Source organism: Melanerpes formicivorus, unplaced genomic scaffold (genome assembly GCF_026170545.1).
Source record: "Melanerpes formicivorus ecotype bairdi unplaced genomic scaffold, bMelFor1.0.p_v2 SCAF_16, whole genome shotgun sequence".
NCBI lineage: Eukaryota > Metazoa > Chordata > Aves > Piciformes > Picidae > Melanerpes > Melanerpes formicivorus.
The window spans coordinates 2,148,834-2,174,172 of NW_027142368.1; the positions used below are offsets into that span (position 1 = coordinate 2,148,834).

The 25,339-nt window shown below is 49.3% G+C and overlaps 1 protein-coding gene across 2 annotated transcripts in view; it reads right to left on the reverse strand.

Annotated features, from left to right (window-relative positions):
- Positions 1–25,339, reverse strand: part of MOB2 (MOB kinase activator 2) — a 168,652-nt gene that overhangs the window by 65,175 nt on the left and 78,138 nt on the right. Inside the window, exon 1 of one of the 2 annotated variants that reach the window (XM_068147801.1) lies at positions 20,056–20,154. The exons of the other annotated variant lie outside the window; for it this stretch is intronic. Coding sequence (XP_068003902.1) covers positions 20,056–20,093 — 38 coding nt within the window. The 5' untranslated portion in view covers positions 20,094–20,154. Of the gene's footprint in view, positions 1–20,055; positions 20,155–25,339 lie in introns of those variants that run through there. 2 annotated transcript variants of the gene reach the window in all.

The window sequence follows — 25,339 nt, forward strand, 5'->3', positions numbered from 1 at the left end:
CCCTTCCTTGCACAACCCACTCGCCAAAGCTCAATCATCTGCTCACAAAAACTAATCCATGGAACTGAAAACAAGGGGCTTGGGAAGAAATCCTGCAAGGAAAGAGGGAAGATGCTGGCAATTCACTTGATGAGCTTAGAGGTCTTCACCAATCCAAGCAATTCTATTATTCTGTGAATTCTTCTGTGCATCACAGCTTAGGTCCAAGTGAGGGAGCAAAAGCCCCCTTGTAAGCTTGTCCTAAGACCTTTTGGGCAGTTTTCTCTGTCCTAAAGCTCTGAGGTGAGCCCAAGTGAGGCAGGCTGCAGCAGCAATGTGCCACCCTGCCAAGGCTCCAGCCGAGGAAGCCTTCAGCTGTCTGCAGGCTGGGGTGCAGGCTGGCAGCCGCCGCGGGTATGCAGTCACTGCCTGCCTTTTGTTTGTCAGAACAAGGAGAAAACACAGCTTTCCCCCCTCCCTTGTCTGGGAAACAGGAAACTGAGTCTTATAAAGACTCTCCCACATACAGACCAGGCAGGAAAAAGGTGGAGTTTGGCAACATTGGGACTTGTTCTTCAAATGCAGCCCAGTGATTATTCCAAGGTAAGAGACAGGATGGCTGGACTTAAATAATGTTTGCTCACCCTGCTGCTGCTCTTTTCAAATGCAGTTCTATTTCATGCAGACTCTGCCCATAAATGCAGCAATCAGTTATTTTTACCTGAGTTTTCAGGTGGTTAGACCCTTGCAGAGACTGTATTTACCTTCAGAGAAAGGCAACAAATGGGAAGAAAAAGGCTTTTTAGAAAGAACTGCAGAAGTTAATTAGTTCTTAAGCTCCTTATAAAGTGGCTAGACATTTTTATCCCCATTTTATAAATGAGCCTATACTGTTTCAAGTGCAGAATATAGCTCCCCAGAGCACACACAGCAAAGTTCTACACCTCCCCTTCACAAAACATAAGCTAGGAGCAATATTGTCTTTAGCTCAGAGGGGGGGAGCAAAAGAAAATATAAAGTCATCAGGACAGAAAAGTCTGTGGGGCTGGGAGGGATGGCAGCCACTTGCTGGCTGTGATTTCATAGTATCATAGCATCATTCAGGGTTGGAAGGGACCACAGGGATCATCTAGTTCCAACCCCCCTGCCATGGGCAGGGACACCCCACACTAGATCAGCCTGGCCACAGCCTTAGCCAGCCTGGGCTTAAACACCTCCAGGGACAGGGCCTCGACCACCTCCCTGCACAACCCATTCCAGGGCTTCACCACTCTCATGGGGAAGAACTTCCTCCTCACATCTAGGAAGGGCAGATCTTCACCTTGAGGGTATTCTGGGAAGATCTGTTCAAAACTAGCAACAGGGATTAGCATGGGTAGAAGGAAGGCTCTCCACTGAAATATTGAATCACAGAGTTGTTAAGGTTGGAAAAGGAAGAGCCCTCTAAGATCACTGAGGCCAACCTTCAACCCAACACCACCATGGCTGTTAAACCATGTCCCCAAGTGCCAGGGCCACACATCTCTGGAACACTTCCAGGGACAGCCAGTTCCAGTGCCTGACCACTCTTGCACCAAAGAAATTATTTCTAATATTCAACCTGAACCTCCCCTGCTGCACCTTGAGGCTGCCACTTGCCCATCTTACCGCTTGAGACTAGGGAGAAGAGACCAACCCCCACCTGACTCCAGCCTTCTTTCAAGGACTTGTAGAGAGCATCAAGGTCTCCCCTCAGCCTCCTCTCCTCTTTGCTAAGCCTGGAGAAGAGGAGGCTCAGGGGTGACCTCATTGCTCTCCGCAACTACCTGAAGGAAGGTTGTAGCCAGGTAGGGGTTGGTGTCTTCTCCCAGGCAACCAGCACCAGAACAAGAAGACACAGTCTCAAGCTGTGCCAGGGGAGGTTTAGACTGGATGTTAGGAAGAAATTCTTCCCAGCAAGAAAGATTGGCCATTGGAATGTGCTGCCCAGGGAGGTGGTGGAGTCACCGTCCCTGGAGGTGTTCAAGAGGGGATTGGATGTGGCACTTGGTGCCATGGTCTAGTCCTGAGGTCTGTGGTGACAGGTTGGACTTGATGATCTTTGAGGTCTTTTCCAACCTTATGGTTTCTATGATTCTATTCTGTTCTATTCCAGACTAAGTAATCCCAGTTCCCTCAGCCACTTCTCTTAACACTTACTCTTCAGACCCAAATAATCCTGAGATGCTGGTTTAAAGCTACCAGTGGATGAGCTACCCAAAAATAAGATACTACTAAAATGATTTGATTGCATCACATACAGAGTTTGGCACATCATCACCATCACAGAAAGGATCCAACATCTCCAAAGTGCTTAGTATTAGAGTGCTAAACTGGATGGGAGTCAAGATGTCCTACAAAGCCACTGAGAAGCCACATTATTGTAGTGAAAAGCTGGAATCAACCTGCAAAAAACACTGATTTCTCTTGGCTCCTGGATAACTACCTTAATTTATGCCTGTTGAGGTCAGACTGAACAGGCTTTTGGAGCTGACAAAAGATTGTTTTAATAATCTTAAGTGCAGGGAGAGTTGTGAGCATATTAAAAACACAACCTCTAACCCCATAAAAACATTCAAGCATGTAGTCAGTGTAGATCCTCCTCAGTGTTCTGTGAGCCGTGACCCATTTGGGGCCAGACTCCACAGCGGTGCAAGGAGCAACAGGCACAAACTGGAACCCAGGAGGTTCCATCTGAACGAGAAAAGAAACTTCTTTGGTGTAAGGCTGCTGGAGGCCTGGAGCAGGCTGCCCAGAGAGGTTGTGGAGTCTCCTCTGGAGAGATTCCAGCCCGACCTGGCCATTGTGCTCCTGGGCAAGCTGCTGTCGGTGCCCTGCTTCAGCAGGGGGCTTGGACTGGATGATCTCCAGAGGTCCCTTCCAACACTTACCTGGATTCTGTGATTTCACAAATCCTCTAACAAGCTCCATGAAATCAAATCATGATGAAAAACTGCTTCAGTTCCCCTCAGAAAACTGCTGTGTTACTGCAGCAAGAATTAACTCCTAATTAAAAGTGCCTGGGAAAGCTCAGGCTTGTCTCTGAAAGAACAGGTTCAGCACTTTGGAGTACTCCAGCGTGCACAACTGCTGTGAAATGAAGCTCCCAAGCCAATAAAACCTGACAGACACATAAAGCCACTGTGGTGCTGTCAGCTACCCAACATCCAGCAGCAGGATCTGTCCTGCCAATGCTCAGTGCTTCGTTATCATCAGCACCCATCAGCATCACTCCTCTCCCACACAGAGGAAGTCGAAGAACTGACTTTGTCTTTCAGCTGAGCTGGCAGCACTGAGCACAGGGATGGCTCATCCCTCAGTGCTGGCAGGTCAGGGCTTTGGGAATGTTCAAAGCATTGACAGGTTTTGCTGTGGTTTTCTTTCTTCATTGGTGGCTTGGGCTACAAAGATGCTGAGGGGATTGGAACATCTCTTATGAGGAAAGGCGGAGAGATTTGGGGTGTTTTAGTCTGGGAAAGAGCAGACTGGGGGGCTGGGGGGAGGATCAATGCTAATCAATACTTAAGAGGGTGGGTGGATGTCAGGAGGAAGGGACCTGGCTTTTCTCGGTGGTGCCCAGTGACAGACAAACTGGAACAGAGGAAGTTTGATCTAAGAAGGAGGAAGAACTTCTGTAATTTAAGAGTGGAGCTCTGGAGCAGGCTGCCCAGAGAGATGGTGGAGTCTCCATCCCTGGAGACATTTAAAACACCCCAGGACACACTCCTATGGGACCTTCTTTACATGAACCTGCCTTGGCAGAGTGGTTTGGACTCAATCTCCAGGGCTCCCTTCCAACCCCTACCGTTCTGTGACCATAATCTTGAGTGCAATCACACAACTTACAGGATGGCCAAGGGATCAGGCCCAGCCAGCATGGATTTAGGAAGGGCAGGTCCTGCCTGTATCAGCAACAGTGTGGCCAGCAGGAGCAGGGAGCCCCTGTACGCTGCACTGGTTAGGCCACACCTTGAGTCCTGTGTCCAGTTCTGGGCTCCTCAGGTTAGGAAAGATGTTGAGATGCTGGAAGGTGTCCAGAGAAGGGCAACAAAGCTGGGGAGGGGTCTGGAGCACAGCCCTGTGAGGAGAGGCTGAGGGAGCTGGGGTTGCTTAGCCTGGAGAAGAGGAGGCTCAGGGGTGACCTTCTTGCTCTCTACAACTACCTGAAGGGAGGTTGCAGACAGGCAGAGGTTGGTCTCTTCTCCCAGGCACCCAGCACCAGAACAAGAGGACACAGTCTCAGGCTGCGCCAGGGGAGGTTTAGGCTGGAGGTTAGGAGGAAGTTCTTCCCAGAAAGAGTGATTTGCCACGGGAATGTGCTGCCCAGGGAGGTGGTGGAGTCACCATCACTGGAGGTGTTTGGGAGAAGACTTGATGGGGTGCTTGGTGCCATGGTTTAGTTGATTAGGTGGTGTTGGATGATAGGTTGGACTCGATGAGCTTGAAGGTCTCTTCCAACCTGGTTAATTCTATTCTATTCTAGAGTCCCTCAACACAGCCATAAGGAAAGAAACCTTGGTTTTACCTCATTACTGTAGGTCTGGCTTGACAGTGAGCAAGGGAAGAAAACAAGCTCCTGTTCCATTTTAATGGAAAGCTTGAATTCACCTAAGAAAAAAGCTTTTCAAATGGCTAACAGAATTGTTCATTATGTTCTCATGGTAATAATCCATGAAAAAGCTCCAGTCCTCAGAGCATCTGAAGGGTAAGAAGCAAAAAAATCAACTCTCCACTGCATACCCAGCTACTGAATCAGTAGCTGGTGTGAAAGTTTACAGCTAATTTACTGCCCCAATTATTATTAATGAGCTATAAATGGGGATGTTAATAGTCCTGCAGTAGAGCAGATAAGTTATATGGCTCCTTATAGTGAGCACTTCTTGCCCTGCATGTGTATTGACTTCATTACAAGCCCTGACCATACAATGCACTGCACAAAGCAGTTCATTTGGAGGCAGGGGGCAGAGAAAGTGCCAAAAAGAAAACAGGAAGGGAAAAAAAAAAGTTAAGTGCCTGAAGTGTTTTGTTGTTCCCTGTGCTGGCCCCAGGTTGTTAATGGAACAACACCTCTGTAAGACTCCAATGCTAATCTGAGCATTTATCACTGCCTGAGAGCCTGTGGAAGAGCAAGGCTGACAGCTTTCCTCAATGTGTGCCACAAGCTTGCTTTAATTCAGGAGGTGAGGCATTTCCACGCAGTGGTTGCACTATGGGGGCAGAAAGAGAATGTTTGGATTGGAAGGGACCTTATAGATCACTTAGCCCACCAGTCCAGGTTGCTCAAGGCCTCATTCAACCTGGCCTTGAACACTTGCAGGGAGGGAACATCCACAGGCTCCCTGGGCAAGCTATTCCTGTGTCTCACTGTCAAAAATTTCTTCCTAATCTGAAGCCTAAATCTGCACTCCTCCAGCTCAAAGCCATTGCCCCTTGTCCTAGCACTCCAAGCCCTTGTCAAAAGTCCCTCCCCAGCTCTCCAGTAGCCCCCTTCAGGGACTGGAAGGCTGCTCTAAGGTCTCCCTAGAGCCTTCTCTTCTCCAGACTGAACAGTTCGGAAGGTCATTCTCTCCCACTGGTAGAGACTGATGAAGTATTTGTAAAGAGTTACAGAGATGGAGTAGAGAAATAATCTAAGAGAGTGATGATAGAGATTATTCTCTGATTTAACTGTTTCTAAAGTGTAAGAGACCAAGCGATCAGGCCAGCTCTGGGAGGAGGTATTTAAGTGAGCATCTTTGTGTCCAAAGCTGAGATTTTTAGTTCTTAGTCACTTTCACATAAACCCAAAGACTTTTCTGACTCCTGTATCATTAAGTATAAAGTAGCACAGGATCAGAATTACAGTGCAAGGTGATTCCAATACTGTATCTCTACAGACCCTGAGGGGCTGAACTGTGTCCAGAGAAGGGCAACAAAGAATAGACTAGCATAGCATAGACCAGACCAGACCAGGTTGGAAGAGACCTTCAAGATCATCATGTCCAATCATGCCATTGGCCCTCTTGGCTGCCTGGGCACACTGCAGGCTCATGTTCAGCCTACCATCGACCAGTCCCCCCAGGTCCCTCTCTGCCTGGCTGCTCTCAGCCACTCTGACCCCAGCCTGTAGCACTGCATGGGGTTGCTACTGGTTAGGCCGCACCTCGGTAAAGGGTCTGGAGAACAGGGCTGGTGAGGAGCAGCTGAGGGAAAACCTTCTGGCTCTCTACCAGGCTCTGAAAGAGGTTGGAGCCAGGTGGGGGTTGGTCTCTTCTCACAGGTAACAAGTGACAGGATGAGAGGAAACAGCCTCAAGTTGCACTAGGGGAGATTGAGGTTGGATATTAGAAGTTCTTCACTGGAACAGGCTTCCCAGAGAGGTGGTTGAATCCCCATCCCTGGAAGTGTTTAAAGGAGGCAGTGATGTGGTGCTGGGGGCCATGGTTTAGCACCAGCCTTGGTGGAGGTAGAGAATGGTTGGACTGGATGACCTCAAAGGGCTTTTGCAACTCAAACCATTCTATATACTTCTGTGAGCTAAATTACTAAGAGGTTACCCCAAAAAAAACCCTTTCATATTTAATGTAAATACTTCTTTCCCATAACTCTTCTGCAGCATTCCCTGTGAAGAAGGCCCAGTTCCAAACCCCTGCTTGGGAAGAGCTCTATTAATACAGCAACAATGACTCACAGTGGCAGTTCTAATGAAACCTATTTAGGAGCATCACATCTGTAGGACTTTCCCCATATAAGGTTGGCAGTCTGAATCTTCACACATACATTGGTAGTGAGCACCAAAAATGCTTCAGCTGCTCCTGAATGACCACACAGGGTAATAAAAAAATCCCAGGGAGACACAAATGTGGTGGTGGTAGAACAAATTCTACCAGAAGAGCCAGGCTGAACAGAGAGGACAACAGCTACAACAGTAATGCCCATGGTCTGCTCTAAGAGACATTCATGAAGGGGAAGATGAACTCAAAAGATTCAGGATTAGAGTTCTAGAAGTGATTTAGTCTTTTTGAAGCATATTTCCATCTCCCCCCACTTGGCAAACAAGCCATCACCTTCTTATGTATAGTAGGCAGCTGCAGGATGGCCTAGGACATAGAATCACAGACCATAGAAGGGTTTGGGTTACAGGGCAACTTAAAAGCTCATCTAGACCAAGCCCCCTGCACTCAGCAGGGACACCTGCAACTACAGCAGGTTGCTGAGCCCTAAATGACCTAACCTGCAATGCTTCCAGGAGGTGGTGGAGTCACCCTCCCTGGAGGTGGGGAGATTCAGGCTGGATGTGAGGAGGAAGTTCTTCCCCATGAGAGTGGTGAAGCCCTGGAATGGGTTGTCCAAGGAGGTGGTCGAGGCCCCATCCCTGGAGGTGTTTAAGCCCAGGCTGGACGAGGCTCTGACCAGCCTGATCTAGTGTGGGGTGTCCCTGCCCATGGCAGGGGGGTTGGAACTAGATGATCCTTGTGGTCCCTTCCAACCCTGACTGATACTATGATACTAAGAAAGTGTCAAGGTCCCACCACACCAGGCAGAGCTCAGGCAGCAGTGCTGCCATCTCATCCTGGCTTACATTTTTTGACACAACAAAGCCCTCTGAAGTTCAGACTCTCCAAAACTGGAGTCCCAGCACCACAGACACTGCAGTGCACAACCTACAGTTCTGGTAACCTACATCTGCTTGGTCTGACGGAGCTGGGCTGTGCTTTCCCAGGCTAACCACGCTGCTGCCCTTAGGTGTTTTCTCTTTTCTCCTGATAGGACCTGTGGCAATCTGGGAGGACTGCAGAGCAGCTCCAGCAGCTGCTTCTCCTCAGATAAGATACTTGGGTGTTCACTCTAGGTCTGCCTGCCAGATGAGTGATTTCAGCAGGCTTTCATGAGCCGTTTGTCACATCCTTTAATGCCATTTTTCCTGCCCTTGCAACAATGCCTCACCAAAAGGCCTCCTGAAGCAGCCTTCTGATGCTCTTTCCTATTTCTACTTTTTTGGGCAAAGCAAACATTCAGGCAGCACTTCTGCTGCTCGCCTTGCTTTGCGTCACTGCGCGACGGAAGCACACAAGAAAAACAAACGCTTGTCCAATTTCAGGGCTTGGCACCCAATCAAGAGTCATTAGTTTAAAGCAGTGGCTTGCAGCAGAGGAAACAGATCTTGGGGCCAGCAATATTTTAATCAGAGTCAGCTCAGTATCCATTTATCACCAAGATACTCCTCGGCACTTTGTCCCAGTCCAACCTTGAGTTTGTTTCAAGGCATGGGTAGCTTTTGACTTGGATTATACAGAACCACATTCAGGACACAGTCTCAAGCTGCACCAGGGGAAGTTTAGGCTGGAGGTGAGCATAAAGTTCTTCACAGAGAGTTGTTAGCCACTGGAATGTGCTGCCCAGGGAGGTGGTGGAGTCACCATCCCTGGAGGTGTTCAAAAGGACTGGACGTGGCGCTTGAAGCCATGGTTTAGTAGTCATAAGGTCTGTGGTGACAGGTTGGACTTGATGATCTTTGAGGTCTTTTCCAACCTTACTGATTCTGTGCACTCTATGATTCTGTGATTCACGTGAACACAGTCCTGAGATGAAAGCAGCCCCAAAACAAAGCCCATCGCTGTGCAGATTAGAATCACAGAAGCCTAGAACGGTTTGGGTTGGAAGGGACCTCCAAAAGTCACCTAGTCCAACCCCCCTGCTGTGAGCAGGGACATCCTCCTCCAGGTCAGGTTGCTCACAGCCTTGTCCAGCCTGAGTATCTCCAGGGATGGGGCCTCAACTACCTCCCTGGGCAACCTGTTGCAGTGTTCCATCACCCTCATGGTGCAGAACTTGTTCCTAACACCCAGTCTAAATCTGCTCTTCCCACACTGCTCTCATTCAAGAGTCCACTACTCAATCCTAAACTATTTAAACAACTCAAAGAGCACTTTCAGATGGGCCCAGGGGAAGGGAGATGCTGAATTGTTTGGAATTAGACATCACAAGTTAAATACAAACTTCCTGAGGAGGTTAGGCAAGTGCTCCTCAGCAGCACAGGCACTGACTGATGAGCTGCAAACACTACATCTTCAAAGCCCTCACCCCTGCCAGATTCCTCAATGCATGAAATGGTCTGAAATTGCACTAAGGGGAGTTTAGGGCTGATATTAGGAAAAATTTCTTTGCTGCAAGAGTGGTCAGGGACTGGAACAGGCTGCCCAGGGAGATGGTGGAGTCACCATTCCTAGAGGTGTTCAAGGAACCTGTGGCCATGGCACTTTGGGACATGGCTGAATGGCCATGGTGGTGTTAGGTTGATGCTTGGACTTCATTATCTTAGAGCTTATGAGGGCCGAGCCCAGAGCGTGGTGGTGAATGGTGCCACATCCAGCTGGCAGCCAGGCACTAGTGGTGTCCCCCAGGGATCAGTGCTGGGCCCCATCCTGTTCAGTATCTTCACTGATGATCTGGATGAGGGGATTGAGTCCATCATCAGTAATTTGCAGATGACACCAAGTTGTGTTATCTGTTAGAGGGTAGGAAGGCTCTGCAGAGAGACCTTGACCGGCTGGACAGATGGGCAGAGTCCAAGGGCATAAGACATGGTATGACATCTAAGTGCCAGGTACTACACATTGGCCACAGCAACCCCATGCAGTGCTACAGGCTGGGGTCAGAGGTGCTGGAGAGTGGCCAGGCAGAAAAGGACCTGGGGGCAATGGTTGGTAGTAGGCTGAACATGAGCCAGCAGTGTGCCCAGGGGGCCAAGAAGGCCAATGGCATCCTGGCCTGCATCAGGAACAGTGTGGCCAGCAGGAGCAGGGAGGTCATTCTGCTCCTGTACTCAGCACTGGTTATGCCACACCTTGAGTCCTGTGCCCAGTTCTGGGCTCCTCAGGTTAGGAAAGATGTTGAGATGCTGGAAGGTATCCAGAGAAGGGCAACAAAGCTGGGGAGGGGTTTGGAGCACAGCCCTGTGAGGAGAGGCTGAGGGAGCTGGGGGTGCTTAGCCTGGAGAGGAGGAGGCTCAGGGGAGACCTTCTTGCTCTCTCCAACTGCCTGAAGGGAGGTTGTAGCCAGGTGGGGGTTGGTCTCTTCTCCCAGGCACCCAGCACCAGAACAAGAGGACACAGTCTCAAGCTGCACCAGGGGAGGTTTAGGCTGGATATTAGGAAGAAGTTCTTCCCAGCAAGAGAGATTGGCCATTGGAATGTCCTGCAGGTGGTGGAGTCCCCATCACTGGAGGTGTTTAAGAGGGGACTGGATGAGGCAGTTGGTGCCATGGTTTAGTTGATCAGATGGTGTTGGGTGATAGGTTGGACTGGACTTGATCTCAAAGGTCTCTTCCAACCTGGTTAATTCCATTCTATTCCAACCTTAGTGATTCTCTGCTTTCTATGATTCTGTGCTCCTTTGGCACTTAAAAACACCCCAGGAAGTCACATCCCACAGCAGCTACTCAGCAGTGCAGAGTCAGGCAGAGTGATGAGGAGAAGATAAAAATTATTTATCTAACATTTAAACATTTTACTTGGTGCTACAGAGCTGTTTCAACAAACAGCCTCCTGTACAGGCTGTTCAGTTTCCACTACACAAGTCTGGAATAGCCACTGTGCAGGAGTGGCAGAGACCACTGCTTAGTTTTAACTGTCATCTTCAGACCTACCAAGTCATGCAATCATGGAATGCTTTAGGATGGAAGGGACATTAAAAAGGTCACCTAGTCCAGCCCTTCTGGCAGGGAGCAGGGATGTCTGCAACCACAGCACATTGCTCAGAGCCTCAACAACCTGACCTGGAATGGTTCCAGGGATGGAGTATCTACCACCTCTCTGGGCAGCCTGGGCCAGTGTCTCACCACCCTCAGAACAAAACAAGTGCCTTCCTTGTATCTAATCTGAATCTCCCTCATTTAGTTCAAGCCATCACCCCTTGCCTTGTCACAGCAGGCCCTGCTTTAAACAGTCCCCAGCTTTCTAATTGGCTTCTTTAAGTCCTGAAAGGCCACCAGAAGGTCTCCCTGCAGCCTTCTCCTCTTCAGGCTGAACAGCCCCAATGCTTTCAGCCTAAGCACCAGTCCTCAGATCATTTTTTGTGGCCAAGAGAAGTCATAAAGTGTCTAAACTTGGACTGCTTAAGGAAAGATTGCAGGCCAAGCAGGCACTGCATGGCCGTGTGAAAACCACCACGCTGAGCAGAACAGAGCAGCGAGGCAGCCAAGTCAGGTCCAATTTCCCCCAGTAGCCTCTTTGCCAGCATATGAGCTGATATTTAAAGCAAGGTCAGCAAGGTGACAGCTGTCCAAAGCAGCTCTTCATTTCTACAATGGTCTCATTAACACTGCAGCAAAGCTCTTATTGCTCTCTACAACTATGGAGGTTGTAGCCAGGTGGGGGTTGGTCTCTTCTCCCAGGCAGCCAGCACCAGAACAAGAGGACACAGTCTCAAGCTGCACCAGGGGAGATTTAGGCTGGAGGTTAGGAGGGAGTTCTTCCCAGAAAGAGAGATTGGCCATTGGAATGTGCTGCCCAGGGAGGTGGTGGAGTCACCATCACTGGAAGTATTCAGGAAGAGACTGGATGGGGCACTTGGAGCCATGGTTTAGTTGATTAGATGATGGTGGGTGCTAGGTTGGACTCATGATCTTGAAGGTCTTTTCCAACCTGGTTAATTCTATTCTATTCTCTCCTGCAGCAGGCATGGTGAAAGTAAAGTGGCACTGGCCCAGCTCTGGCTGCACCACTACAAAGCTTCCAGGCACATGTAGGCTCACACATCATCACAATACCACTAAGGTTGGAAGAGACCTCAAAGATCATCAAGTCCAACCTGTCACCACAGACCTCATGACTACTAAACCATGGCACCAAGTGCCACATCCAATCCCCTCTTGAACACCTCCAGGGATGGGGACTCCACCACCTCCCTGGGAAGCACATTCCAATGGCCAATGACACTCTCTGTGAAGAACTTTCTCCTCACCTCCAGCCTAAACTTCCCCTGGCACAGCTTGAGACTGTGTCCTCTTGTTCTGGTGCTGGGTGCCTGGGAGAAGAGACCAACCCCTACCTAGCTACAACCACCTTTCAGGTAGTTGTAGAGAGCAATGAGGTCACCCCTGGGCCTCCTCTTCTCCAGGCTATCAACCCCAGCTCCCTCAGCCTCTCCTCACAGGGTTTGTGCTCAAGGCCTCTCCCCAGCCTTGTTGCCCTTCTCTGGACACCTTCAAGTCTCTCAATGTCTTTCTTAAACTGAGGGGCCCAGAACTGGACACAGGACTCAAGGTGTGGCCTAACCAGTGCTGAGTACAGGGCACAATGACTTCCCTACTTCTGCTGGCCACACTGTTCCTGATACAGGCCAGGATGCCATTGGCCTTCCTGACCCCCTGGGCACACTGCTGGTTCATGTTTAGGCAGCTGTTCATGGTTCTAAAAGGCAGAGGAAGCTTGGATCACAGCACCAAAGTTGAAGCTGCATATTTGTTCTGGGTGTGCTGAGTTCATATCTTGTGAAATGCCTGCTTGGATTTCCACCCTTCCTTAAACTTCACACATTAGGGGGGGGTAAAAAGAGTAAAATGGAAGTAGAATAAACAATATTTGTTACTTGACACCTGACCAGTCTGCAGAGACATCCCCTATCAGTAATTCCAAGTCCTAAAAGAACAACAATAACAAAAAGCCCCCCAAAAAAATAGCATTTGCAAAGAGAAAAAACCAAATGATGCTGCAATGCTTACAGCAGCTGTGCATTTTTCACTGTCAACAAACACAGCACCAAGCTGACCAAGGGAGAGCTCCCAAGTCAGGATGACCTTCAAAAGAGTCCACTGATAATAAGGAACCTTGCAATGCAAAGAAATACAATCAGCACACTGCAGGTTAGCACAGAGCAGCAGAGCTGACTTAACAACAGTGGCAAGGAAATGCTGGCAAGTGAGGTTTCCACCTCAGTCCCAGCAGGATAAGAATCGCAGGATATTAGGGGCTGGAAGGACCTCCAGAGATCATGGAGTTCAACTCCCCTGCCAAAGCAGGGTCACCCAGAGCAGGTTCCACAGGAGCACATCCAGGCAGGTGTTGAAAGTCTCCAGAGAAGGAGGCTGCACAACCTCTCCGGGCAGCCCTGTCTGGCACTCCAGCCCCCTCAAAGCAAAGATGTTTCTCCTCATCTTGAGGTGGAACCTCCTGTGTTCTACCTTATACCTATTGTTCCTTGTCCTATCACCAGGCACCATCAAAAAGAGCCTGGCACCTTCATCTTGACACAAACCCCCCAAAATATTCATAGACATTGATAAAATTCCCTCTCAGCCTTCTCTTCTCCAGACTAAACAGCCCCAGGTCTCTCATGTCTTCCTTCACAGGAGTGATGTTCAGGTCCCTTTATCACAGAATCATAGAATCAAAGAAGCCATAAGGTTGGAAAAGACCTCAAAGATCATCAAGTCCAACCTGTCATCCAACACCTCATGACTACTAAACCATGGCACCAAGTGCCATGTCCAATCCCCTCCTAAACACCTCCAGGGATGGTGACTCCACCACCTCCCTGGGCAGCACATTCCAATGGCTAACAAATCTCTCTGGGAAGAACTTTCTCCTCACCTCCAGCCTAAACCTGCCCTGGCACAGCTGAGACTGTGTCCTCTTGTTCTGGTGCTGGTTGTCTGGGAGAAGAGACCAACTCCCACCTGGCTACAACCTCCCTTCAGGTAGCTGTAGACAGCAAGAAGGTCTCCCCTGAGCCTCCCCTTCTCCAGGCTAAGCAACCCCAGCTCCCTCAGCCTCTCCTCACAGGGCTGTGCTCGAGGCCTCTCCCCAGCCTCGTTGCCCTTCTCTGGACACCTTCAAGAGCCTCAATCATCCTCACAGCCTTTGTTTGCCTTGCTCCAGCAGATCCCTGATTCTCTTGAATTGGGGAGCCCAAAAGTGGACACAGTATTCCAGGTGGGGAACCTAAAAGTGGACAGTATTCCAGGTGTGGTCTCATCAGGGCAGAGCAGAGGGGGAGGAGAACCTCCCCAGACCTGCTGGACACATCCTCTGATGAATTTCAGCAGTTCCCTCTGTCCCCACAAACATGTGAGCATCATCTGCTTCTATTCTGTTCAAAACCTGCCTGGATGTGTTCCTGTGTGATCTGCTCTAGGTGCTCCTCCTCTGCAGGGTGTTAGGCTGGATGATCTTTTGAGGTCTCTTCCAACCCCTAACAATCTGTGATTCAAAATAGCAGTATCACCTGGCATTAAATGAAGACACCTAGAGCTTGATAAATTCATTTGAGAGCTTACTGGGTGAGGAATGGTTTACTTATTTTGAAGCCCACCTGGACACAGGATGCAAGGTGAAGCTGTACTTTCCTCTCAGAGGCTGAGTCTTGCTCTCCCTCACAAAAGCCAAGTTACACCCTCTAATGTGAGCTTCCTGCAGGTTCAATAGCTCCAGCTTACAAAATAAGATTCAGTGCAGCAGGAAGGTGCAAACAAAGCCACCTTTGATGTAAAGAATTCCCACCTACTGCTCTCCATGCACAGCCTCCAAGCTGTAGCACTGCTACACACTCAGCATAACTGGTTCAGGGGATACCCAGCAAGATCATGGCCCTGCCCTGTGCTTACACCTCTTAACACACTGATTATTTGGAGGTGCTCACTCTTGGCTGTACAAACCACCTGACTTTCACATAAGAGAAGCTTAGCATTTTCATAGAATCACAGAATTGTCAGGGTGGGAAGGGACCTCAAGGCTCAGCCAGTTCCAACCCCCCTGCCATGGGCAGCGACACCTCACACTACAGTAGGTTGCTTAGAGCCACATCTGGCCTGCACCACCTCCCTGGGCAACCTGTGCCAGTGTCTCACCACCCTCATGGGGAAGAACTTCTTCCTAATATCCAATCTAAATCTCCCCATGTCTAGCTTGCATCCATCCCCCCTAGTCCTATCACTACCCCACACTCTAAAAAAGTGCCTACCCAGCTTTCTTGCAGCCCCCTTCAGACACTGGAAGGCCACAACAAGGTCTCCTCAGAGAATTCTCTTCTCCAGACTGAACAGCCCCAAGTCCCTCAGCCAGTCCTCATAGGAGAGGAGCTCCACCTCTCTGCTCATCCTTGTGGCCCTTCTCTGGACATGTTCCAGCATGTCCATATCTTTCCTGTATTACTACATATCTTTCATACACTAAAGATTAATCCTGTGGTAGCTACATCCCCATCCTGTGCAGGTTACAGCAGTGTTTTTATCAGCCCTACAACATCCCACCCCGGTGAGCTCCCCTCTCCTCAAACGTCTGCATCAGGAACAGTGTGGCCAGCAGGAGCAGGGGAGTCATTGTGCCCCTGGACTCTGCACTGGTTAGGCCACACCTGGAATACTGTCTCCAGTTCTGGGCCCCTCAGTTTAAGAAGGACCTTGAGACACCTGAACGTGTCCAGAGAAGGGCAACAAGGCTGGGGAGAGGCCTTGAGCACAGCCCTGTGAGGAGAGGCTGAGGGAGCTGGGGCTGCTTAGCCTGGAGAAGAGGAGGCTCGGGGAGACCTTATTGATGTCTACAACTACCTGAAAGGTGATTGTGGCCAGGAGGGGGTTGGTCTCTTCTCCCAGGCAACCAGCACCAGAACAAGAGGACACAGTCTCAAGCTGTGACAGGGGAAGTTTAGGCCTGAGGTGAGGAGAAAGGTCTTCCCAGAGAGAGTTGTTAGCCATTGGAATGTGCTGCCCAGGGAGGTGGTGGAGTCCCCATCCCTGGAGGTGTTCAAGAGGGGATTGGATGTGGCACTTGGTGCCATGGTCTAGCCATGAGGTCTGTGGTGACAGGTTGGACTTGATGATCTTGAGGTCTCTTCCAACCTTGGTGATACTGTGACTGCTCCACCTGAGCAGAGGAACTCTCCTGTCCCAACCAAAAAGCCACTACAGAACAAAACAAGCCTGTTGTGCTGACATGCCAAATTTTAGGCTAAACAGGAAAACACACTCCAAGCTCTTTTTCCATTACCTTGCAATATTAAACCATCGAGGCAAGAGATAAACATAAAAGGAATTTCTTTTAATTAGGTAACTTCCCTCCTCAGCAGCTGCTGTTTAACAGAGCAAAGCACACCAGCCTGGTAGAATCAGATAATATTGGAGTCTCCCACAAACTCACAGCTGAAGCTTCCTTCTCATTTGGCTGCTGCTGGCTTTACTCACTGTAATCCAACACTTCCAGTTAAGTGCTTGCCATAAAACACAATGCCAGGTATGCACCGGGCCACAACAAGTGAAATTCCTTCCAATGATTATGCAGAGTGTCTTGCAAGTCAGAACAAGGCTGGGGAGATGCACAGGGGGAGCTTGCACAACGAACTGCCCTGCAGTTCTGCACCAGGCTTGCATTGTTAATAAAGCTCCAAGCAATTCAAGGTTGTGCTTCCCTAAAAACATAGAATTCCTTGATCATAAAGCAGGATCAGTGACATTTTGCAGTCCAGCACCACGGTCTGATTCTTTAAGATCATCTCTCAAATGGTCAAAACACCTCTGCCTAAACTCCCTGAGTTAATGGGCTGCATCAAGAGAAGTGGGGCCAGCAGGTCAAGGGAGGTGATTCTCCTCCTCTACTCAACTCTGGTGAGACTGCCTCCAGTTCTGGAGCCCCTTTTACAAGTTTTTTTAGCTCTTTATTCAGAGAGTCACTGCAGACTGGCAGGAAGATTTTAGTGGGAGCAGTCATTGTTTGCAGCCCAGAAAGCCAATCAGATCCTGGGCTGCATCAGAAGTGTGGCCAGCAGGTCGAGGGAGGTGATCCTCCCCCTCTACTCAGCCCTGGTGAGACCCCACCTGGAGTACTGTGTCCAGTTCTGGAGCCCCTATAACAAGAGGGATGTGGAGGTGCTGGAAGGTGTCCAGACAAGGGCCAGGAGGATGATCAGAGGGCTGGAGCACCTCTCCTATGAGGACAGACTGAAGGAGTTGGGGCTGTTCAGTCTGGAGAAGAGAAGGCTCCCAGGTGACCTCATTGTGGCCTTCCAGGATCTGAAGGGGGCTACAAGAAGGCTGGGGAGGGACTGCTCAGGATCTCAGGTAGTGATAGGACTAGGGGAAATGGAATGAAGCTGGAGGTGGGGAGATTCAGGCTGGAAGTGAGGAGGAAGTTCTTCCCCATGAGAGTGGTGAAGCCCTGGGATGGGTTGTCCAGGGAGGTGGTTAGGGCGCCATCCCTGGAGGTGTTTAAGGCCAGGCTGGCTGAGGCTCTGGCCAGGCTGATCTAGTGTGGGGTGTCCCTGCCCATGGCAGAGGAGTTGGAACTAGATGATTCTTGTGGTCCCTTCCAACCTTGACTGATAATATGATACTATGAATGCTAATATATTGTTCATTAAGCTGCTTGATGCTACTTGTCATAGAATCATCATAGAATCAACCAGACTGGAAGAGATCTCAGAGATCATCAAATCCAACCTATTACCTAACACCTAACACCTCCTGACAGCTATACCATGGCTCCAAGTGCCATGTCCAATCCTCTTTTGGAGAAGAGGCCAACTCCAGCCTCATTACAACCTCCTCTCAGGTAGATGTAGAGAGATGATTCTGGTTGGACTTGATGATCTTCAAGGTCTTTTCCAACCAAAACAATTCTGTGAATGAATGAATCTCTACTACAAGTTCAACCCCACCATGTGACAAACTCACCTCTCTTAAACCCAAATCCTGCAAGATAGGAACTGCCAATCCCCTTTGATTTTGTGTGCAGTCAGATCAGGGAATTTTTATTACAAGGTTAAAAAGCTCTTAAGGATCAGGCAGGAAGATGTTGGCATCCATCAGCTTTGCCATTAAAAGTCCTCATCCAGTACAAATTTAAACACCTTGTGGAATCATTAAGGTTGAAAAAGATCTTCAAGATCATCCAGTCCAACCATCAGCCCAGCACTGCCAACTCACCACCAAACCATGGCCCTCAGCACCACATCCATATGGCTTTTAAATCCCTCCAGGGACAGGGACTCCGCCACAGCCCTGGGCAACCTGTTTCAGGCCTTTCAGTAAAGAAATTGTTCCTAATGACCAACCTAAACCTCTCCTGGCACAAGTAGAGACCAATCACTCTTATCCTATCACTTGTTATTAGGGAGACCAATCCCCACCCTCAAGCCAACCTCCTTTCAGGGAGAGCTTCTCAGCCTCTTTTCTCCAGACTAATCAAGCCCAGTTCCCTCAGCTACTCCTCGCCAGACCTGTTCTCCAGACCCCTCACCAGCTTCATTGCCCTTCTCTGGACATGCTTCAGCAGTACCTCACTGTCTTAAACAGAAGTTAGCAAAGCAGGAGGTGCTTCTAAGTGGCTCTGCACAAGGCAGGGAGGCCAAAGCAGCACAGAGCAGTAAACCCCACTGCAGTGCATTTCCTATTGAATCCACTTGCCTGGGTGTTTGCTCCTCCAGTGGAGGAAAAACTCATGGACCATGAGTTTAAAGCAGCTAGGTAGTTTAGGGCTGGTCTGGACACTTGCTCTCAGAAACAGATCTTTTTGCTGGGCTTCTTTGGAATGCAGCACGAAGCACTTAACACATCATTTACTCCCTACAGGAGGCTGAAAGCAGCAGCAAAGGAAAACGAACACTCCAAGGGCAAGAAATCGCTTCAGTTGTCAGGTCACCTGCCAGGGACTAAGAAAGAGTTAACACAACATCATGGAAGTACGAGCCCAGCTGAGGTGCGCTGCGCTGAGCAACAGACCTTATGTTGCATGAAGATAAACAGGGATCTGCTGCTTCAGTTGTACAAGAATCTGCTTCAGGTATTCACAGAATCACAGAATGTTAGGGGCTGGAAGGGACCTCGAAAGATCATCCAGACCAAGCCCCCTGCCAGAGCAGGGAGCAGGATCTGCTACACCAGACCGCACAGGAGCGCAGCCAGACGGGTTCAAGAATCTGCTTTAGTTAAACCAGAATGCAATTAGGAGAGGGGAAATAAAACCCTTATTGCACCTGAAACTTCTCTGCTTTTGACTATAAGAAAGATCCCTTAAGCAAGGGGGCTACCTAGTTATCTTCTTGCCAGTAGTGGCTTTGTTACTTAGAAGATTTAACAGCAATGAGAGGGAGAGAAAAAGAGAAATAACTCAGTATTTGTGCACCCACTGAACTAGTCCAAGTAGCTCACAGCAGTTTAAGGACCTGAAACGAATTTTAAAGTAGTTTTATTAGAAGTTAATTTTATTTAAACTTAAATTCATTTTTTAAGACTAAATTTCATCTGCATTCTCTGTCAGGCAGCATCACACCTCATGGGTTTAGCTCTGGTTCCTACCAAAATCACAGAGTGCTTGCTGGCACAGGCTTGGCATAGAATAGAATAGAATAGAATAGAATAGAATAGAATAGAATAGAACTAGACCAGACCAGACCAGGTTGGAAGAGAACTTTCAGATCATTGAGTCCAACCTATCATCCAACACCATCTGATCAACTAAACCATGGCACCAAGTGCCTCATCCAGTCCCCTCTTAAACACCTCCAGTGAGGTGCTCCCTGGGCAGCACATTCCAATGGCCAATCTCTCTTTCTATGAAGAACTTCTTCCTAACATCCAGCCTAAACCTCCCCTGGCACAGCCTGAGACTGTGTCCTCTTGTTCTGGTGCTGGTTGCCTGGGAGAAGAGACCAACCCCCACCTAGCTACAACCTCCCTTCAGGTAGTTGTAGAGAGCAATGAGGTCTCCCCTGAGCCTCCTCTTCTCCAGGCTAAGCAGCCCCAGCTCCCTCAGCCTCTCTCTATAGGGCTGCTGACCCCAGGCACCTCTTTGGGACTCACAGCTTTTTAGTGAGGTTTTGGTGGCTTTACTGAGCAGATCCACCTCATGTCACCACACTGACAGCTCTAACCTGTCCCCTCCAACTCTTTCAATGCTTTAAGAGCAAGTGGAAAGCAGCGCAGGAGCCAGGGAAATAAGCCTCGTGCCTGACGTGCTGAGCTCCTCCAGTGCTCCCAAGACAAAGCCTGGCTCGTTATTTCATGCCACTGGAAAGGAAAATAAGGCTTCCTTTTCCAGGTGGATTGAATGCTGAAGATGCCACAAGAGGATGCAGGCTCCTTCTTACCCGTTCAGCGTGTAGGAACCATTCCTCCTGAGCCTCATACTCGCAGATAAGAATCTTAGGAAAAAATCCAGACTGAGGTGGTTTGTCCTCTGCAGGGGCAGACTACAGGCACCTGTTTGGTGGTTGGGCTTTTTGTTCAGCAGGGAATCTCTTTCCTGTTTCTCTGAGTCACGATGCGAGGAACAATGTGAAAGCGCCACCAGAGCCACAGTGCAGGAAGCTCAGAGGAAACTGCCTGCAGCCAAACAAGATTCCGGAGGCGTAAAAATCACCCCGGCGCACCTCTGCCGGGATCCTGCAGCCCTCCCAGGAACAGCAGCAAAAATTCACGGAGAAAGGGCTTTCTTAAGTGCACATAAAACACCCTCCCTGCATGTGACAGCAGAAATCTTGCAGAGAGCTGTGTTTTATGGGCGAGCTGCTGATTAGTCTGAAAGCAGCTTCAGATCTATTCCTTCCTTCTCCCCAGCCCTGCTATCACTCAAGCATTCAGCACTCCCCAGCAGCTCAAGGCAACTGAACAAGCCGTAAATAACAAACACTCCGACTTTTCTCTGGTTTTCTCTCCCCCTAATATCAAGTCGAGTGGCAAGTGGCACACAATTAGGGGCTAAAAAGTTTATTTTCCCTTGGAGAAAGTTTAAACCAGGCAGATCTGAAGCCACACTCCAGTGCTGCAGAGAAAAATATCCTCTAGCAGTGAGGGCAGTCCTGGGCTGGCTGCCCTGCACGAATCACACCACTGCACTGTCCCCAGCCAGGCTCTTCCCTTCCCTCTCTGTTGACTCCATCATTCCCACAGAGCTGAGAACTGAACAGCTCATAGCTCAACACCTGGACCCAAAGGGTGAGAAAGCAAAATATTATTCCAGATTATTGTTCATGGAGTCCTAGAAAGGTTTGGGTTGGAAGGGGCCATAAAGATCATCCAATTCCACCCCTCTACCATGGGCAGGGACACCTTCTACTAACCCAGGTTGATCAAGACCTCATCCAACCTGGCCATGAACACTTCCAGGGAGGGGGCATCCACAGCCTCCCTGGGCAACCTGTGCCAGTGTTTCACCACACTGTCAAGAATTTCTTCCTTATCTCCAGTCCAAATCTGCCATCTTCCAGATCAAAGCCATTGTCCATTGTCCTACCACTACAAGCCATTATAAAAAGTACCTCTACAGCTCTCCTGTAGCCCTCTTCAGGTATTAGAAGGCTGTTCTAAAGTCTCCCTGGAGCCTTCTTTTATCCAGGCTGGACAGCCCCAACTCACTCAGCCTGTCCCCACAGGGGAGGTTCTCTTCAGCCCTCTGATCATCTTCGTGGCCTCCTCTGGACTCTCTCCAGCAGTTCCATAATCCCTCTTGTGCTGGGGGCCCCAGAGCTGGAGGCAGTGCTGCAGGTGGGGTCTGAGCAGAGCAGAGGGGCAGAATCCCCTCCCTGTGCTGCTGCTCTCCCTGCTCTGAATGCAGCTCAGCACACAGCTGCCTGCTGGGCTGCCAGTGACAATTGCTGGCTCCTGGGGAGTTTGTCACCAACCGACATCCCCAAGTCCTCCTCCAGATCAAATGTTGACCACTTACTGTCTGTGAGCAAATCAAGGCTGACTCAAGTAATAAATCCCATTTTTCACAACAAATGCTGAAATGACTGCCACTTGTGGAACTACTGTAGATAAGGGGGCAACTGCACTCTGGCCACACAGAAGGATTGAGTATTCACTACCTCAAAGAGGGAAGCAATGAGCAGGGACCTACAGAACTGTGGCCTAAATACAACATTATTCTGTGTTTTAGTGACCCAAATGTCTAAAGACAAGCTGAATTTTCCTCTTGATCCCATCTGTGCATTGTCTTTCAGATTTGTCATCTGAAAATGGAACAGTGCCTAAGAGAACTGCTTCATTTCTTCCTGATCTTCCAGTTGGATGTAACCAAGTAGATCCATATAGGCACTGATTAGATCATAGATACTGAGAGCAAAAAGGGTTAAAATCTTCTGGGCTCAGCAAGAGCTAAAGGGCTGGGGACAAGAGCACGGGGCCAGACTCTTGTCAGTGGTGCCCAGTGACAGGACAAGGGGCAACAGGCACGAACTGGAAGCCAGTTTGTTCCACCTGAACAGGAGGAAAAACTTTGCTGTGAGGGTGCTGGAGGCCTGGAGCAGGCTGCCCAGAGAGGTTGTGGAGCCTCCTTCTCTGGAGAGATTCTGAACCCCCTGGCCATTGTGATCCTGTGCAAGGTGCTGTGGGTGACCCTGCTTTAGCAGAGGGGGGGTGGGGGGGATGGACTAAATGATCTCCAGAGGTCCCTTCCAATCCCTACCATGCTGGGATTGTGTGTGATTCTGTGAATTAGAGGCCAAACAACCCAGAAGTGTCAGACTGTTGGTAAAAGGCACTGAGACCAGACTGTACAGATCTGCTGCATCCAGAAGACAGAAAGCAACCCTCTGAAGAACCTTATCTGAAACACAGTGCCCAACCCTTGGCATCCCAGCTGAAGGCAGATGTAGAATAAGCCCAGAGAGTACCAGGAACAACATTATCTGTCTCACAGATAAGAAAACTAAGGGAGGAAAACAAGATAGCACCTTCCAAGAATGTACAACACTGCTGGAAGGAGAAAGGAAACCAAATGTTCCTTCTGCTCCATTCATCACAAAGGAACTTCAACAAAGCAAGAAACAAGCCAGGGCAGTGTTAGATTTATTTCTTGTTTGAGAAGGGTTGGGATTTTTTTGTCTGTTTATTGGCTGTGCTTTGGTTTGGTTTTTTTGTGGTTTGGTTTGTTTTGTTTGGTTGTTTTTTTGTTCTGGTTGGTTGGTTGTTTTAAGACCATGAACAGACTACAGAGCCTTGATTATTGCAGGTCTTGGAGCTGATCTCAACCCCAGAGCTGGGGACTGACTGGGTGACCTCCATGAGTCTCTCAACCCCAGCTTTTGATGATTTGCTCCTGATACAAGCTGGTAGAGAGACAGAAGATTGTGCTGTGCAACCACAGGAGGCAAGCTAGACTATCTCAAACCAGACTGCAGCAAAGATCCTACCTAGATGCTGGCTGGCACCACAGCCTGATTCTTTCTACTGCTATGGTCAGGCCCATCAGGAGTGACTGAAGATTCAGCGTGGCCACAGAAGAGCTGGAATTTAGGTCCCTGCAGGCAGCTACTTACCAACACTGGAGGAAGCAGAGACACATTCTTGGAAGCTTCTCAAAGAAAACTAGGATGATTTATTTGGTTAATAATTTAGAGAAGAGGGGAGGGGGAAAATCATTAAAGCTAATAAATAAAACCAATTTATCTAAGTCATTTCCAAGTGCTTGGCAAACTCGGGAGTCAAAAGAAAACTTGAACTTGGAAGGCAAGAATTCTGGAGAGGTGGTCCTAAACCCAGCCTCAGAGACAATCTGATATTGCTTCAGGCCAGTCACCAGTGGCATGCCCCAGGGATCAGTGCCGGGCCCCATCCTCTTTAACATCTTCATTGATGATCTGGATGAGGGCATTGAGTCAGTCATCAGCAAATTTGCAGATGACACCAAGTTAGGAACAGATGTTGGTCAGTTAGAGGGTAGAAAGGCTCTGCAGAGGGACCTCAACTGACTGGACAGATGGGCAGAGTCCAATGGGATGGCATTCAACAAGTCCAAGTGCCGAGTGCTGCACTTTGGCTACGGCAATCCCATGCAGAGCTACAGGCTGGGGTCAGGGTGGCTGAGAGCTCCCAAACAGAGAGGGACCTGGGGGTGCTGATTGACAGCCACCTGAACATGAGCCAGCAGTGTGCCCAGGTGGCCAAGAAGGCCAAGGGCATCCTGGCCTGCATTAGGAATAGTGTGGCCAGCAGGAGCAGGGAAGTCATTGTGCCCCTGGACTCTGCATTGGTTAGGCCACACCTGGAATACTGTCTCCAGTCCTGGGCCCCTCAGTTTAAGAAGGACATTGAGACACTTGAAGGTGTCCAGAGAAGGGCAACAAGGCTGGGGAGAGGCCTTGAGCACAGCCCTGTGAGGAGAGGCTGAGGGAGCTGGGATTGTTTAGCCTGGAGAAGAGGAGGCTCACAGGTGACCTCATTGCTCTCTACAACTACCTGAAAGGAGGTTGTAGCCAGGAAGGGGTTGATCTCTTCTCCCAGACAACCAGCACTAGAACAAGAGGACACAGTCTCAAACTGTGCCAGGGGAAGTTTAGGCTGGAGGTGAGGAGAAAGTTCTTCCCAGAGAGAGTCATTCGTCACTGGACTCTGCTGCCCAGGGAGGTGGTGGAGTCCCCATCCCTGGAGGTGCTCAAGAGGGGATTGGATGTGGCACTTGGTGCCATGGTCTAGCCATGAGGTCTGTGGTGACAGGTTGGACTCAATGATCCTCAAGGTCTCTTCCAACCTTGGTGATACTGTGACACTGTAAAAGACACCTCTGACAAGATAATTAAAGCCTAGGTGACACTGGGGTTTGGGGGGGCACCTCCTGATTTGCAGTGGCAGTGCACCAGCAGTGTGGGACACAGGAGCTATCATGAGGTGGTGTTTGGTGACTGTTGCTTCATGGTGATTGACTGCTCCTGTACACCAGGGGAGATAAAAACCCACCAGTTTTTGTAGTTTTTGTTAAAACAAAAAGGCTCCTTTCTGGATGCAGAATGTAAGCCCCACATCCCTGGATTTTCTGGGTATGTTATTTTCACTGGCTACCTAATTTCTTCAAACTAAATCCCACCACTCCGCTGCTTCAAGCAGCTGCTGCTTTTTCCAAGCTCTATTTCTGCCCAAAGGCATCAATGCTTTCCCCTTTTTCACCTCCCTTCCCCACCCCCCCACAGCTCCTTCAGGGATTACAGCAGCACAAGGGTATGTGTTCCTTAACATCTCCATCTGAAAACTATTATAGGAAACCAGCAACTAAATATAAAGTGGCCAATGGGAGCTGGAGCCAGCCACATGGATGCTGGGATCCCAAAATGCTATCATGGACAAAAGAACTTACCACAGGAACACAGCTAAAGCCTACTTGCCAACACCACCACTCCACAAACAATAGGTTCTTGCTTCAGAGAGGTCCCCTGCAGAAAGGCATTTGCTTGCCAAAGGTTGTGGAGCCTCCTTCAATGAAGGCTTCCTAAACTCACCTGGATGTGTTCCTGTGAGACCTGCCTTAGGTGATCCTGCTCTGGCAGGGGGATTGGACTTAATGATCTTTTGAGGTGCCTTCCAACCCCTCCCATTCTGTGATTTGAAGCCTCTTGTTTTCAGTCAGCAAGAAAGGAAAGGTGATAAAGCTGCTGAAGC